Genomic DNA, 17,661 nt, shown 5'->3' on the forward strand with positions numbered 1-17,661 from the left:
AAAGTTTTCCTGTACAGCTCTGATCATTCATTTCCATCCAGACGTGCAGCAGGCCAGTTCTTCCTGTCCTGGGCTTCTGCAGAGCAGAGCTTCAGAGTTCTTATTGCCAAAATGCACAAGTAAGTTCAAACATTCAGTTGATTTATTTTCTTCTGAGCTTGCATGAGCTGTGAGATCTGAGGGCCAACTTACTGTAGTGAAAACCCATTCCCTATACGAATCGATTTTGTACATATGAAAAGGAATTGTAATCTTAAATTCTTTTTCAACGAATAATATAACTAACACTTTCTTTAAATTGCCAGCTTATTAGTTCTAAAATCTTACTAAAGGTATGTGTTATGGACTAATTGCTTCAGACTTTGAAATCTTTTTTGTTATCTGGTGTCTTGATATTCTTTATTAATTATGAACTTGGATGAATATTTCTTATGAGAGTGAATTTGGATGTATGAGAATCACATGGGGCATATGTTGAAATACAGACACAGTTCTACTCCATAAGAACTGAATCACATCTCAGAGAATCACGCATTTCAGCAAATTGACTGCTAGAATTTCAGAACAACTACCTTACATGTTCAAAGATCATTCCTTCCTTTTAAGGGCTTTGTTTTTGTTCTTTGCTTTGAAGAACAAGGTTGTTTTTTTCTTTTTATTCTTCCTGCTTTTTTTCTTGTCCCCACCTTGTAAATAGAGTTTTAATTCAACAAGGACCCAGTTGAGAGCATTACCTTAGAAAACTAATCCAGCTGCATTATGCAAATTTTATTGAGTGATATCTTGGATTCGTTTAATATTCCTTGCTCTTTAGGTGCTCAATAAGTGATTTTGGCAGATGATTATCAATACTTCAATAAATATGTGTTATTAAGATATATGTATGAGAAAAAGTTAATAAAGGAAGAGAAGCACAACTTTTCATAATTGTTCAGTAGAGTCCTGTTTCTCTTTTTAAATTCTCCAAATATCAAGACGAATATGCTTTCCTAATCAGTAAATTTAGCAGCAGGATGAAAGAAGGACTTTAAATAGCATAAATAATTCCTTGGTAATGTTTACAACTGTATTAACTATAGTTAGTAGAACATAGAGTAGCCAGTGCACATGCTCCATATAATTTTCAAAGCAAGGATTCTTACACTTGAGTGTGTATCAGAATCACCTGGTGAACTGGTTAAACCAGCGTGCCCAACTCCACTCCCAGAGTTTCTGGTGCTGTTAGTCTAGACGGGGTCAGAGGATTTGAGTTTCTAACAAGTTCCCAGGTGACATTGATGCCACTGGTCTGTGGACCACATGTTTGAGAGATTTGCTATACAGAGGAAGGAAACTTCTTAAACAGAGGAGCAAGTGATTCAGAAGGTACCTTGGAGAGCATCCGAATTTCAGGGTTTGCGAAGTTTCTTCTTGCTGAGGTATTCTGCCCATCCCCACCCCTTCAGTGAGCTACCCAGAACTTTGATCTTTAAATAAGTAAAAGTAATAAATGACTGTCTTAGGCAAGCTAAACCTTCATTGTTTGTGGAGTATACTTTTTTCTCTGTAAGCCCTGAACACACAACCTCCCTCCACCCATAAGTACACACAGAAGGGTGTTAGTAGTCTTGGGGCTCTGGAGTAGTCTCAAAAAATCAAAGAGAAGAAAACTGAGTCCCAGAGAAGGAGAAACTTGCCCAAGTCATATAGCCAGAAATTGCTAGGAAGACGTGAGTGAATATTTATGTTACATGCTTATCTTTTCTGCTATTGGTAGCCTATGTTTATATCTTCTACCTTTACCTGTAATGTTATTTCAAGTCTCGCTTCTTCACGCTTTGGCTAAATATTTAACAGTTTCATGACTATGCAGTTGCTCAATAAAATCTACAGTTGAATTATGGAGTTTCTTTGTAGAGAAGTGCCATTTTGAACAAAAATTATTGAAGAAGAAAACATCATTTAAAAATATCTGATTAGAATATCTTTGAAACCTTTTTTTAATTTCTTCTTAGCCTTTTGCTCAGCCCACCGTAATTGCTACATCCATTAGCCCTGTTTTTGTGAAGAAATGCTCCCCTTCTTCCTCTCACTTAGCTCCCCACATTGTTTTGGAAACGTTCTTCTGGATTACAGAAAAGCATTTCACAGAAGCTCACAGGTATGAAAAGTGTATGGGCAAAGTCCTGCACTGATATTAGTAGGACAGAGCCACCAAGCAAGCATTTCACACACTTGTTTTGGAAATGTTCTTCTGGGTTATAGAAAAGCATTTTACAGCAACTAATGGAAGTAGGCACTCTCTATTATGTTCATTTTATTTCTGTGAAAGCATAAAGAACCCCATGGAAAATGGGATCTTTTCTCCTCCTGTGAGCCTTATGTGAGAATATGAACTTGACTTACAGAGTGAAAATGGCTTTTCTCCTCCTCACTCTGTAAGTCAAGTTCATGTTCTCATGTGAAAAAGAAAATGAAAGGAGAAGCAAGCAAGGAAGGGTTTTAGACATGGCACTGTTAGAGAAACTAACTTCACCTTGCTCACTGAAGATGCTGTGCAACCTAGCTTGTACCCAACTACTATTTTACTGCTTCTAGAGACCATATAGAAAATGGCATTAAGTATTTTCTTCAACAAGCTGAAATATTATAAATATAAATACATGTGGTTATATAATATAAAAGTAAAAGGTGGTTTCATGAATTAACCATGTATTGCCACTTAACTGGAGAGTACCCTTTGGAAACATTTTGTTTAAATCATGATTACCTTTGAACCTACAAGAAATCTCTTCCCTAAACACTTGTATTGGAGAAGCTCAGGAATAAAGATTGGAAATATTTGGGTTTTAGTTCCACATCTACCATTTATGTGCACAATCCCTCTGCATTCCATCAGTAAAACTGGACTAAGAACCCTTGCCCTCTGACTTCATGGGGTTTTTTTGGGAACCAAATGTTATAATATAGATCTGCATATTTTTAAATTCTAAAGCTCTATGTAACTTGGCAGCTCTTACCTCCTTGGTCTTTGCTAAAATAATTATTTCTTCTTACTTGCTACAACATTTGTTTTCTTTGTTTCCTTCTTTGCTACTCATATTCCCTAACAAAAGTTTCCAATCCAAAGTTTAAAACCCAGTTCTCTAGAGTCTGCTGTTAGAGGCAGTTTCAACAGCAGCAGAAGTGGTTAAACCAAACAGTCACCAAAATCTACAGATGGATTATATAATAATAAATTGCATGAAATCTTAGAACTGAAACAAAGACCTTGGCCATAACTGGGTGCAACAAATTCTAAGCAATTACTTTCATCTGAGAAGTCCTCTGTTCAAGCAAAATCCAATGTGGAAATCCAATATACTGAACAGACGGGAGTGGAGGGGCTCTAGCCAAAATGGGCATAGAGTTCTGCAGAACTTGCAGGTGCCCCATGAGTTCTCCATTACACTCAGAACTCATTTGAATGCTGCACTTGAAGTTCACAGGGATGAAGAGTGTGTCAGCAAAGTCCTGCATTGATATTAATAGGGCAGATTCACCAAGCAAGATTCAAAATGTGCTGTGTTCAACAAGGCAGGAATATATACATGTGATTTTGAAAGATTTTCACTGAAATGTCCAAATATTAGAAGTGTTATCTTTTGAAGAGTGTAGTTTTCATTTCCCTAATAGACACACTCAAAATGCATGACTTTTGAATATGATGATAAAAATACCTAGGGCATCGCTATGGTATAGAAAGAGTGGGAGGGAAAGTTATACAAAATAAGCTGTAGCTTTATAACATTAATGCAGAAGGGATTAGTTAGAAAGTAGTGCTAATCCATAATTTAACAGTGCTTTGAGATTGAGAGGAATGTTGAATTTCTTCATGAAATGACTATATGTAGGAAAAACACGTTTGATAATATGAAAGAAATCATTTTTATAGTACTGCTTGATGCCAAATCCAGATTGAAAATGTTTTCACATTTAGTTACTTTCTATGGCTTGTTTTATGTCCTTTTTTAGTTTAAAGAGATTATACAGCCATTTTTAGTAGACTTGCAAATTTTAATAATAGTCTAAGCTAGGTGTTGTGGTTCAAGTCTGTAATCTAAGCACTTTGGGAGACTGAGGCAGGCAGATCACTTGGGGCTAGGAGTTCGAAGCTTCAGTGAGCTGTGATCATACCATTGCACTCCAGCCTGGTCAACCCAGCAAGATCTCTAAAAGCAAAACAAAACAAACAAAATGAAAATAAAAAATAAAAATTAGATGGGTACGGTGGTGCATGCCTGTCATCCCAGCTTCTTGGGAGACTGAGATAGGAGGATCACTTGAGCCCAGGAGTTTGAGGTTACAGTGAGCTGTGACCACACCCCTGCACTCCAGCCTGGGTGAAGTGAAGAGCAAGACTCTGTTTTTAAAAGTAATAATAATAATAAAAGTCATTAAAGAAAATGTTCAGATACTTAAATGTAAAATCCAGAAACATACTTGCCAGTATAAATCACATATGTAACATTAAACATAATTATAAATATTTGTGATGAAAGTTTTAGGTATAAGCAAGACATCTTAGATCAACATATGATTTTGTTTTCTCTTTTGTGGTAACTAAAATTGTTCTTTAGAAATCTGAAGCTCAATAATCTCCTAATGTGCCAAGAAAAAAGTATTTAAACTATCTGAATAGAACTTGCAACTAATCTTACAATTAAAAACCACCTGTAAAATCTATCTATAACATAAAGATATATTCAAAAGCCACAAATAGTTTAAAAATTAAATACCACAGTATGAATGAGGCCTTTAATAATTCTAACATTTATTTTATACATATTTTGACATAAGCCTATTTGGCACACTTGCAAATATTTTCTGATATTCTTGATGTATCTGTATCTGGTAATCTTAAGAAATGAAAAGCTAGACTATATTTTGAACACTCAACTCTTTTACACAACAAATTTATCATAAGACGATAATTTCATAATTTATTAAACATTTTATAATTAAATAATTACTTTATAATTATTTTTTATTTTTAAAAATTATAGTTGCCTATCCTTTATTTTTTGAAGAATCATAACAACAGGAGAAAAGGTAATGCCAAAATGAGATATTTGGGTTTAAATCACAATAACCTAATCAATTTTCATTTGCCAAAAGTTTCAGACCCAAAGTTTACGCCTATCAGACCTACACAGAAAATCACATCTTTGGAGAGGAATAGTCAGCATCACCTTGATTGAAGGGAGAGACCTCAAGGCCATGGATTCCAATGGGTTGAGTGACCCCTACGTGAAGTTCCGGCTTGGGCATCAGAAGTACAAGAGCAAGGTAACCATATCTCTGCTGTATTCCTGTCAATCTTTGGAAGGCATTGGTTGGTTAATAACCATGCCTTAGGAGATGAAACCGCTAGATAATTTTTTAAATGCTTAACAAACTTTTTTGAACATCATGTCAGAAAACAAGACCTATAATTGTACTACATTTTTTAATTTATGTACTAGGTGACCTCACATAAACTACTTGTCGATGTAGTTTCCTCATCTACAACATAGGAATAATTGTTGGAACTAGCTCTTGGCATAGCTCTAAGGATTAAAACAACAACCACCACCCCGAAAACACAGTTGATGCCTGGCACATGAAGTACTCAATGAGTGTGGCTTTTTTTAGACAGAGTCTCATTGTGTCACCAGGCTGGAGTGCAGTGGCACAATCTTGACTCCCTGCAACCTCTGCCTCCTGGGTTCAAGCAATTCTCCTACCTCAGCCTCCTGAATAGCTGGGACTACAGGCATGTGCCACCATGCCCAGCTAATTTTTGTATTTTTAGTAGAGATGGGGTTCACCATGTTGGCCAGGATGGTCTTGAACTGCTGAACTCATGATCCTCCTGCCTCAGCCTCTGAAGAATGTGCCTTTTAACATTATTACAACTAGGGCTAACATCAGTATTATAAATAGCATTATTTTACATGCCATAAAAATCTTTGTACATTACTCTTAGACACTTTGTTCAACCTGACTTGTAACAATGCAAATAGCAAGTTTTAAAATATATTAGAAAAAGTTACATTGTCTCTCCATATCTTAGTTTTCCCATCTGTAAAAATGAGAATTAAAATAATGCCTACCTAGCAAAGTTGCTGAGATTAAATGAACATATGCACGTAAGGGGCTTGCTCATAATCACTCAGCAAATGAAAATAGCAGAAGAAAAGGAAGAGTAACAATAGTAAGAAATATCTTGTGTTAGTAGTAATATATTAGTAGTAATAATATATTAATAATATTAGTGATGGAAGTAATAAGAGTCTAGAAGTCATAGCTACATTTTTGGCACATGTCTTAGGTATTGGTCTGTTCTCACACTGCTATAAAGAACTACCTGAGACTGGGTAATTAATGAAGAAAAGAGGTTTAACTGGCTCACAGTTCTGCTAGCTGTACAGAAACCATGGCTGGGAGGCCTCAGGAAACTTAGAATCATACCAGAAGGTAAAGTGGAATCAAGCCTGCCTGTCTTACCATGGCAGAGCAAGAGAGTGAAAAAGGAAGTGCTACACACTTTTAAACAACCAGATGTTGTGAGAACGATTCACTGTCATGCCAACAGCAAGGGGGAAGTCTGCCCCCATGATTCAATCACCTCCCACTAGGCCCCTTGTCCAACATGTGGGGATTACAGTAGAACATGAGGTTTGGGTGGAGACACAGAGCCAAATCAAATCATCTTATCTGTGTTGGAATGAACTATGTCCTCTTTATTGGTCAGTTTTTACAGCTGTTATTCATACACACCTTAGGACGACTGGTCATATCCATCTAGTATTAAAGATCGCATTCCATTTATTCACCTTGGTGTCATAATTTCTATGGATTTTTGATAAACAGCCTGCTTAGGTCTCTTCCAGCCTAGCAAGTTTTCACTAGTACTTAAGGTAGTTCGATATATCACAGAGCCTGTCATTAGCATGCAGTGAGTACTGCTAGCAGGCTGATTGGAGTGCCCACATGGAAAGCGAAGGCATTATTTCTGACCTCAAGAAAATCATATAGGGAATGCAGTCCTAAAAAAGAAAACTGAAAATATCGTCTGTTTAAGGCCAGATAAATAAAGACAGAGCACACCCCAAAATACCATAGGAGTTCATCTGAGCCTGATTATAAGACATTTAAATTATCATAGCATTCACTCAGTGTCATTTTTTCTGCCATGGGGCTTAATAACATATATTAAAGTAGCTACTGATTCCAAAAATAGGTACCTATGACCACTTCTATCTTGTCGTTTCTTAGTTAGTACCATTTCCATGTTCTAGTAGGTTTAAAACATTACTTATTTTTATAGTTCTGCTCTTTAGGTATGAAATATGAAACCCAGCAATGGACATGTGTCTCTCTTTGCTCTTTCTTTCCTTGATCTATTGCTGATTAATTTCAGATTATGAACTTTAAAAATTGTGATTCATTTGCATTACCTTTGCATATAATATACTTCATTGCTTTCAAACTCTTTACATTCTGAAGATCTGTCTGCCATAAAAGAGAAAAGGCCACTGCATGCCTTCCTGCTAAAAAGAAAGAACAAGGAAACAAATATGAATGTTGTTTAACCCAATGGTGAATGGAATTTTAAAATTCCATTTTTTATCAATATAGGTTACTTTGTTCATTGATTCTACTGTACAAGATGACTTATCTGACTACTTGAAGTTACAGAATTATATTTCAGATATCTTTCTTGTATATGCAATACAAAGAGTATATCCACAAATATGTATATGTACATACATATATGCTCATATATACATTTATACATATGTATATACTCATATATATTCATTTATTAATTCAAAAACATTTTGGCATATGGTTTTGGGGGAAAGCTTTAGTCAAAGACTTTGAGTTAGTGTCCACATGCTAAAACATACTGACCTTAGGCGTGTCACTTAAACTCTAGGTCTCAGCTTCTCCATATATAACATGAGGACACTACATCAGTGCTGTAAGTCTAAGATAAGAGTTAGCCTGACCACTCAAGAACTACTTGCTTTTTTCTTCTGCTCTGACAGAACTTCATTGTCTGGTTTTCATGTACTTAAGCCAGGATTCCAATGTGTGTGGCAAGTAAGAAAAAAAAAAAGAACTCTGGAAATCCTCATCCTCGTTTATTATGAGATGACTATGAGTTATATCTTAATGCATTAACTATGATTATGTAAAATATTGCTAGTATCTGAGTGAGCTATTTCACTCATAGATTATCTTTTCTACGTAATTTATATCTTTTACAACACTGTGAGAAAAAAATTTATTTTGTTCTAGTATTTAAAAAAAAATTTACTCTCAGTGAAAGATAAATACCATTTCCATAATTTAGATTACAACCAAAGTACACAGACCATAAGAAAATATATCCAAAATTTTGGTAGCAGCTTCCCACTGAAATGTTTAATAGAAACTTTCAGTTATAATGATCAGTAAAACGAAAAGATTTGGCTTCTAACATATATACGTGGTGCTGTCACTGTTTAGCACGCTTAGCTTCTAGTCAGAGCTGTCTAGTTCTCTCTCTGACAGCTTGTTGCTCTGCTATTTTTTCAGTCCGTTTCCTTCTTAGCCATTGTTTAAAGGCCCTTTCATGGCCTTCTGTTCCTTTAAGGAAGAATAAGCATTCCTCTTGCTTTCTTCGTTCTTCTGTCTCTTTCTTTCATCAGCTCTTGGTGCTTTTTTTTTAAGCCATAATTTATATTTCTTATCTGTTATTTAAGATAAAGAATGTCTTTTGATTTTCAGGACACATTCATTAAGGTCCATTCAGGTATTATGCAGTAAAGATGCTGGAGTTCTAATGAGCCATTTCCATTATTTCTGTAATCTTTTGTTCAAATAGCACACAGCATGCTTCTAGATACTATAGTACTGAAAGTTTGATTTAATATCTCAGGTTGAAGTTTTTTTTAAAAGCTGCTAGCAATATGACAATAATGATGTTTTTTGCTTGTTTTCCAGATTATGCCAAAAACATTGAATCCTCAGTGGAGGGAACAATTTGATTTTCACCTTTATGAAGAAAGAGGAGGAATCATTGATATCACTGCATGGGACAAAGATGCTGGGAAAAGGGATGATTTTATTGGCAGGTTTGTGCAATTGGTAATTTTTGGTTCCCCCTAGAGAATTTTTGTTTAAAGAATATTTGCTTTAAGCCTGGTTATTGTAAATGATCTTTACTGTTTTGAAGAAAGGGACCTTACCTTGGTAAAGTAATGCTTGGATGAACTGAAAAATAGATTTAAAAACTGACCAGTAGGTGGCAGTTTTGACCAGTTGATGGACACAGGCTATCTGATTTTGATATCCATGAATTTTCTCCAGCTGTCAAAGTTATGGGAGTTGAGAAAGAGGAATTTCATCTGATGTAAAATATATAAAGGAACAAAGAGTATATTCATAGTCTGTAAAGTGATCTAAGATAACATTTATTTTCATAAAGCATACTGTCATTGTAAAATGCATTATTTTCTACAACTCCCTGCAAGGAAGAGAATCTTTATAATCTCTTTGGAGTTTATAAATCTTTAAAGAGTTCCCAAGTTTTAGTGAAGAAGGAAGCGTGTAAGTGAGGCAGATCCTTGTTAATCTGATAACACAGTAAAGAAAGTATTATGAGGCTTACATGACATTTTCCCACAATGTCAAGGTTATTTTGAGTGACTAATTGATCATATGAGTTGTTTTCTTATTTTAAAGCCTGTGTTTATATTTTTTGATAGTGATACATGTGTCTTTGTAGCAAAACACATTGAAACCCGCCAATATTAAAATAAAGCGTGGTGTACTGAAGAATTTGTTAATTTTTTATTTTAAAAAAATCTTTTCTCACTATAGCTTACATAAAATTCCAAGTCTTTAAACATACAGCCTGAAAAAAAATTATACATACTAAGAGTAAAATAAATTATACTCTAGAAAAAGTAAGAACAGGAATCCAATCCAACATATTTATCTCTTCATTTTTTATGATGCAGATATATATAATACATATATTATATATATATATGTGTGTGTATATATATATATATATATATATATATGTAATTTTCATCATAGGATTATAGGGTGAGTGCTTAAACATGAGCTTCAGTTAACCTTTGCTATTATACTTGTAAAACAAACTTGAAAAACACCTCCATAGGCCAGGCGCAGTAGCTCATGCCTGTAATCCCAGCATTTTGGGAGACCAAGGTGGGCAGATCACAAAGTCAGGAGTTGAATATCAGCCTGGTCAATATGGTGAAACCCTTTCTCTACTAAAAATACAAAAATTAGCTGGGCATGGTGGCGTGCGCCTGTAATCCCAGCTCCTTGGGAGACTGAGGCAGGAGAATCCCTTGAATCCAGGAGGCAGAGGTTGCAGTGAGCTGAGATCGTGCCACTGCACTCCACCCTGGGCAACAGAGTGAGACTCTATCTCAGAAAAGAAAAGAAAACACCACAATAATCTAATACTACATTACACTTCAAGGCTTTTTAAAGCACAGGCCTTCATTACGTATTTTTCCCCTTAATTAAAACACTATTTTCAGAGTTTTCTTAAGTTTTCTTATGTTTTATCTTATTCTCTTTGGTATATAACTCATCTCTTAATACATTAAATTTGTTTCATTATAATTACATATCTATGATTCTGTCTCCCTCAAATAGGCTATGAGCTCTTTCAAGAAGGTACTAGGTAGCTATTCCTTAATGATTAGTTCATTTTCATTGGTTTTAATAACGTTATTTATATTTGGTGACCACAGGATAGTCAGAATGATGGGCATGTGTAACTTGCTACCTCAGCGTCATTTCTTTGTATTCAGACTTTCTTATCTTGGTCAAATAATGAAGGAGACTATGCTCTAAGAATTCCTGTATTTCCAGGTATATTTTACATTCCTTCAGATCTCTTCTTCTCTTTTTCTTTTTGTATAATAACAGATGTTCTTTTACATATTTTTTTCTTTGGTAAGAATTCTCCAATTTAAAAACTATAAAAATTTCTCAGGCCAGTTGGGACCGATCATTCCCTTTTCCTCACTTAATAACATTATGAGTTCTTCAAGGGCAGACATGATTGAACAGAGAGGTGGACCTAACTATCTCACTTCACTTTGTTTCTAAAGGTGTTTCATATTTTGGCTAATTTTTGAGAGGACAATGACAAATTGCTGGTTATAAGATCATAAGGATTGTTCTAGATAACTCTGGAAACTTGAAAAAGACAAGTCTACTTTCGGTAGTATGCCAAACTTAATTGCCTATGAAAGCAATTTAAGCCCAAAAGTTTGAGAGTGAAATGAGCACAGGTATAGAGAAGAGAGCTCTTGAGTATTGATTTAAACTGGTTTATACAATGAAAGGAATGAGTGTTGAATTTTGAGATACTGAAAGATAGACAATAAAAACATGTTGCACACTCCTAAATTAACAAGGTTGGCCGGGCACGGTGGCTCAAGCCTGTAATCCCAGCACTTTGGGAGGCCGAGGCGGGTGGATTACGAGGTCAAGAGATCGAGACCATCCTGGTCAACATGGTGAAACCCTGTCTCTACTAAAAATACAAAAAATTAGCTGGGCATGGTGGCGCGTGCCTGTAATCCCAGCTACTCAGGAGGCTGAGGCAGGAGAATTGCCTGAACCCAGGAGGCGGAGGTTGCGGTGAGCCGAGATCGCGCCATTGCACTCCAGCTTGGGTAACAAGAGCAAAACTGTCTCAAAAAAAAAAAAAAAAAAAAGGTTGCCTTTTGCAGAAAAGGAAAATAACTATGATGCATCAACATTTCAAATCTTTTTAAACTCTAGGTCTCTAACTCGACGCTTGTTAAATTGTACTTTAAAAGCATCCCACCACTGAAAAGCAACATATTATTATACCTAAGTAGCAGGCAAGTTGTATTTCTTTAGTTATTTGGAGCTTAAGTGGAAATAGTGGAGATAATACAGATTATAATAGAATTACTTAATTCCTAGGATGGTTTCCACGACAATTGACTTAACTTCCAATTAAATTTGAGTACTCAGGTTCAAGTAACAGTAATAAAACTGTCATCATAATCTGTCTTCTTTTGCAAGCTCTCATTGCAACATTCTGTGTCTGTGCCAATTTAGAAAGTAGAGACTATTCTAGGAATTTGCTGGAGGTTTGTGAGTAAGTTTAAAGTTGGCCATGGAGGGTAATACTATTCTTTCCATGGCTAGGCATATTTTTTAAGGGTAATTCTAAACTGAGTCCCAAATTTGAGAACGCTTGTATCGATTACATTATCTATATAGACTAGTTTATTTTGCTATGGTTTATAATCATCTATTTTATTTTCTGGTTTTTGGTCATATATAATGAGTTTTTAAAATGTGTTTTGTAAATACAAACTCAATAACAGAGTTTGTTTCATAATATTTATTAAAAAATAAGACTGGCTATGAGTGAAAGAGCCACTTGCAAATCTGGTTTCAAAGACTTAAAACTATTCTAGTACTGAACATTACCCACTTCAGTTCTTTTTTGTTTGTTTGTTTTTGAGACAAGGTCCCGATCTGTCACCCAGGCTGGAGTGCCTGCAACCTCTACCTCCTGGGCATGAGCAATCCTGCCACCTCAGCTTCCTGAGTAGCTGGGACCACAGGCATGCACCATCAAGCCCAACTAATTTTTGTATTTTTGGTAGAGGCCAGGTTTTGCCATGCTGACCGTGCTAGTCTTAAACACCTGAGCTCAAACGATCTGCCTGCCTTGGCCTCACAAAGTGCTGGGATTAGCAGGTTTGAGCCACCACACCCAGCCCCCATTTCCATTCTTGCTTGAACTAATATAGTCAGGCATTTGCCCCCAACAATCCACCAAAACTGCTCCCGTCAATGTCAGCGGAGCACACCACATTGTTCCATTCAATAACCAGTTTTCAGCCTCATCTAACATGACCCCGCAGCAGTGCTGGATTTGGCTGACCCCTTCCTTACCTTGAAACACATTTTCACTTGCCTTACAGGATACCACACACTCCTTGTTTTCTTTTTACCTTGTTGCATGCTCCCTCTTGTCTCCTTTGCAGGTTTTTCCTCATCCCTTCCTGTTGTAGTTCTGGAAAGCCTTGGAGCTCACTCTTTGGGCATCTTCTTCATTTATACTGGCTACCCTGATGACTTCATCCATTCATACGAGTCCAGCTCCACTCCATAACTCTTCTCTTCACTCCAGATTCCTGTATTGCACTGCCTACTTGATCACTGTTTGAAAGTCTAATAGGTTTCGCCAGTATAGCATGTGCTAAGCTAAACTTTTAACCCCCAGTCCCCCACATCTGCTCTTCCTTCAGGCTTCTCTCTTGTTTGTTGCTAACACCAAAAATATTGGAATCGTGTTTGATTCCTTTCTTTCTCTCACTCTCATCAAATCAATCAACAACCTGTTAGTGTTTCTTCAAAATATATTAAGAATTTATGATGTCTCATCATCTCTATCATTATCACTGTGGTTGCAGCCACCATCAGCTTTCATATGGACAAGAGCAACAGCCTCCTGTTCTTCCTTCCACACTTCCCCTCCCACCACAGTCTGTTTCCAGTTAGCAGCCAGAGTAATATTTTTAAAACAAGAGTAAGGTAACTTAACTCCTCCGTTCAAAACCCTTCAATTGTTTTGTATCATAATTTAGGGAAAACCAAAGTCCTTTTAGTGGCCTGTAAGACTGCACAATCTGGCCTTGTTGTCCCTCTACCCTGAACTTCTGCTATGCTGCTTCTCCTGTTCTTCACTCACTTTAAAACGGCTGGCCTCTCTGCTGTTCCTCAAGCAGGCCAGACACCGCCCCCTGACCCCACCTCAGGACCTTTCCCTCTGTGTGTCTAACTTTCTTCAGGGATCCACTCACCTGCCTTGCTTCTTCACCTTTTTCAGATCTGTGCACAAATCAGGGAGGCATCCATACCAAGCCTATTTAAAACTGTACCCTCTTTTCTTGACTTTCCTTTCCCCTATTCTGTTTTTCTTCATTAAAGCAACCACCATATGGCAAACTATGCATCTCATTTATGTTATTTATTTTCCCTCATTAGAATGTAAGCTCCATGAGGGGAGGGATTTTTTGAGTGTTTTCTTCACTGCAAGATCCTCAGTACCTAAACAAGTATCTGGCACACATTAAGCACTCAGTAAATATTCCCTGGATTTGAATATAAATCCCTGAAATTTGATTTAACACTGGAAGTTATGGCTTTTTGTAAGACAAATGCTGATGTGACCTGAGGCATTAATGGAAAGGCAATTAGAACAACATGACTTAGTGGAAGGTAAAAAAGTCTTAGTGTAATTGTGGAAAGATGATTGAATATAATGCAAAAGAGGAGAATGAATGAGTTAAAGTATAAAATCTTTAAACTTCAGTAATACTAAATGGTCATGTTTGGGGGTAAAGTAGACTATACATTTATCAAGACGCTTACTATGACTTTTCATCATCATGATATCTAGGGAGTTGATGCTAGCTGTTTGTTAAACCTTACACAAAAGTAAATTTACCACAAGTGGAGAGGAACAATAATAATGCTTTACTACCCACAGGGTCCTATTATATACATCAGCTCAACACTCTGGGGTAGCAGGGATGATTCTTATTATACCAATTTTGCAGATGCAAATAGTGAGGCTGAGGCAATTAAGAGGTTGCCCAGCTAGTATACACGTGGGGTGATTGATCTGAGGCTCTAATCCTTAGTTTACTGACTCTAAAGTCCATACTTATTTCACCACACTCTTGTATTCAGCATGTTGTCCTGGAGCCATGGAGTGCTCAGTAAAATGCCAAGTACTTGGTAAACCAACTTAGGTGATGCACACCATATTGCAAGTTTGAACAACAAATTTTACCTGTCACTGAACTATAAATTTCAAGTGAAGGTGAAATAATGTTAATCTCCATGTAATTATTTAACTTTCTGATCACCTGCATTTTGGCAGCCAAGACGGACTGCCCCCTTTACGATAATCAGCTAATAAATCCCCATGATTGTTACACTTTTATGCAGAGCAGTAATCTGAACAAATTGGCTGCTGACAGCTGTGGTAAATTGCCAAGAATGAGTGCTGTCAGAGAACAAGTTGTTTTTATGAACGTGCAGAATAAGTAAATCCTGTGTCATGCAATTTTATTCAGTTGGAGTTATTTGCAATCCAATATAGAAAGATTTATAGCATTATTTATTAGTGTGCAAAATGCTTGTTTATCTTTAAAGTGGCATTGATTTGGGGTATGTGTGTTTTAGGTTGGTGAATTGTTACTGACTTTGTTGCACTGTAGCCATTTGGTACTACCCATGACAACTAAATGCTACAAATGTAAGCTTGAGTCAAGGGCTTAATTTTAATGAAATTCTTATTAATGGTATATGATAATGAAAATGTATTCTAAATTGGTAAGTTCTAGGTGAAGAACAAATGCTTTCAAAATATACAACCATAAAAATAAACCTATGACTCTCTAATGCTGAGGAGAAGAGAATATAGACTGTTTAGATGCACATGAACGTGTGTTCAAGTTCTGTGTGGCAAATGAGGAAAACAGCCTTTGACTTTGGATAAAAACCAAACTGATGTTTTCTTAAGGTTGAAATCAATGCATTTGAGCATTTTACACTCCATAGATTCTGATTTAGAATGTTTTTTATTTGTGACACCAAAACTACAATTCTGCTTTTACTTTCTATATAAATAAGAGCAGGAGAAATCCTACTACATTATTAATCTGAAAGCACAAGGATAATGAGTCAGAAAATTCTGAATGGAAGAGAGGGTTTTTTTAAAAATAAAATCATTGTATTTTTTTTTACTAATGATTGAGTGAAATATATCATTAGGGAGGTAGACAATATTTAAATAAAGAATGGAGTTTGTTGTTGATTTTTGTCTTGGTTTTTCATGAACTCAACCTAAACAAAATATATTAAGAGTTTAATCCCTTTTCTTTCATGAGTTACTGTTGGTTCTTCTGAAGATTTTCTCAGAAAGGTTGTACTAATTGCTATATTTTAAAAATCCTTGGCAAAGTTCCCAAGGACTATTTCCATGCACTGCTGTTATGTGTATTGTATAGTTTACCTTCAAGTCAATGAGTAGGGAATTATAGAAGTTTGTAGAAGTATACCCTGGTAAAGGAATTTCCCCAAAGACATTTGAACAGTGACAACTTCTAACAACAGAAAGGCAATAACAGCATTTAGCATTTTGTAATGTCAGAGATAGAGTAAAAACTTCTGCATAATCATGAAACTTGAAAATACTTCAGCAGCTACACATTGAATCTTTTTAATGCAAACATTCAAAAGAGTTATCTATTTTATTAATTTATAAGATGTTATCTATTACTAGTCACACAAATAAGTAGTTCTCATATGTTAAATCTCAGAAAAGCTTTACACATGTATCATTAAATTTGATAAAAATTATGTACAATTGACCATGCACCCATAAAAATGGATAAGTTCATATCCTTTTCAGGGACATGGATGAAGCTGGAAACCATTATTCTCAGCCAACACAGAAACAGAAAACCAAACACTGCATGCTTTTTCTCATAAGTGGGAGTTGAACAGTGAGAGCACATGGACACGGGGAGGGGTGCATCACACACCGGGGCCTTTCCGGGGCAGGGATCTAGGGGAAGGATTGCATTAAGAGAAATACCTAATGTAAAGACGGGTTGATGGGTGCAGCAAACCACCATGGCTCGTGTATGTCTATGTAACAAACATGCACATTCTGCACATGTATCCCAAAACTTAAAGTATAATTTTTAAAAATTTTCCCCCCATAGAGGCTTGTCAGTTCATTTTCATTTTGAGTGCTTCACGTTTAAATGTTTTGCCAATCATGATGACTTCAAAATCTCATTAGCTAATTCTTTAAGGCATAATATATATTTAGGAGTTCATTGTTAAAAAAAGCAGATATAAATTTCGTCTTGATAATTTTGGATTGTTTTGGCGGATCTCTTGCAGGTTCTGATTCTAGCACCATTGCTTTGTGAGTCATAACGTGGCTGACAGAGCTCAAGTGGGGAAGAAGTGTCAGCTCGGCAGATTCTTGTTTATCATTGCTGTTCACTTATGCTTGTTCAATTAGCATTATCTTCAATTCACAGTTCCTTTGGCGGGATCTTTTAAAGCCAATTGTCCATTCTGTGAGGATTAGTTTAGTTAAAACTAGATTATATAATATCTAAATCCACTTAACAGGGCACGTATGAACTGCAATTCAGGGAAGGCGAGTGAGCCACAAAGGGTGCGACTGTTGACCCCTTCGTATTAGGCACACAGGTCCTATGCCTCCCTCAAAATACTTGGGGCTTATGTGACTTAGCTGACATATGAGCCACCTGTGTTAATGTGTTTATTAGCTATTGATGTGGCTTGCTTTCTGTCTTATTTTTAAGTTAAAAATAATTGCAGACAGCTCTAACATATACTTTCTGTACCCCAGGAGGCTCATACATACACATCCAGAGTGCTAATCACAAGACTGTTTCATCTGGGAAGGAATGTTGAGAGTCACTAGTTCAGAGACAGCAGATGGAAAGCAGGGAAGAAAAAAAGTTGATCAGAACTCTGAGATTTTTCTCCTTAAACTTTTTTTTTTTTTTTTTT

At 36.1% G+C, this 17,661-nt stretch overlaps 1 protein-coding gene across 19 annotated transcripts in view; it reads left to right on the top strand.

Moving 5' to 3' along the window:
* MCTP1 (multiple C2 and transmembrane domain containing 1) overlaps positions 1 to 17,661 on the top strand; it is a 595,528-nt gene that overhangs the window by 377,429 nt on the left and 200,438 nt on the right. For all 19 annotated transcript variants that reach the window (XR_008479839.2, XR_013532231.1, XR_013532232.1 and 16 more), the window contains 2 exons: positions 5,137 to 5,307; positions 8,995 to 9,125. Coding sequence is in view for 14 of the 19 variants with exons in the window: in XM_054252591.2 (XP_054108566.1) it covers positions 5,137 to 5,307; positions 8,995 to 9,125 (302 nt within the window). In the remaining 5 variants the exon portion in view is untranslated. The remainder of the gene's footprint in view (positions 1 to 5,136; positions 5,308 to 8,994; positions 9,126 to 17,661) is intronic.

Source organism: Callithrix jacchus, chromosome 2 (assembly GCF_049354715.1).
Source record: "Callithrix jacchus isolate 240 chromosome 2, calJac240_pri, whole genome shotgun sequence".
Lineage (NCBI taxonomy): Eukaryota > Metazoa > Chordata > Mammalia > Primates > Cebidae > Callithrix > Callithrix jacchus.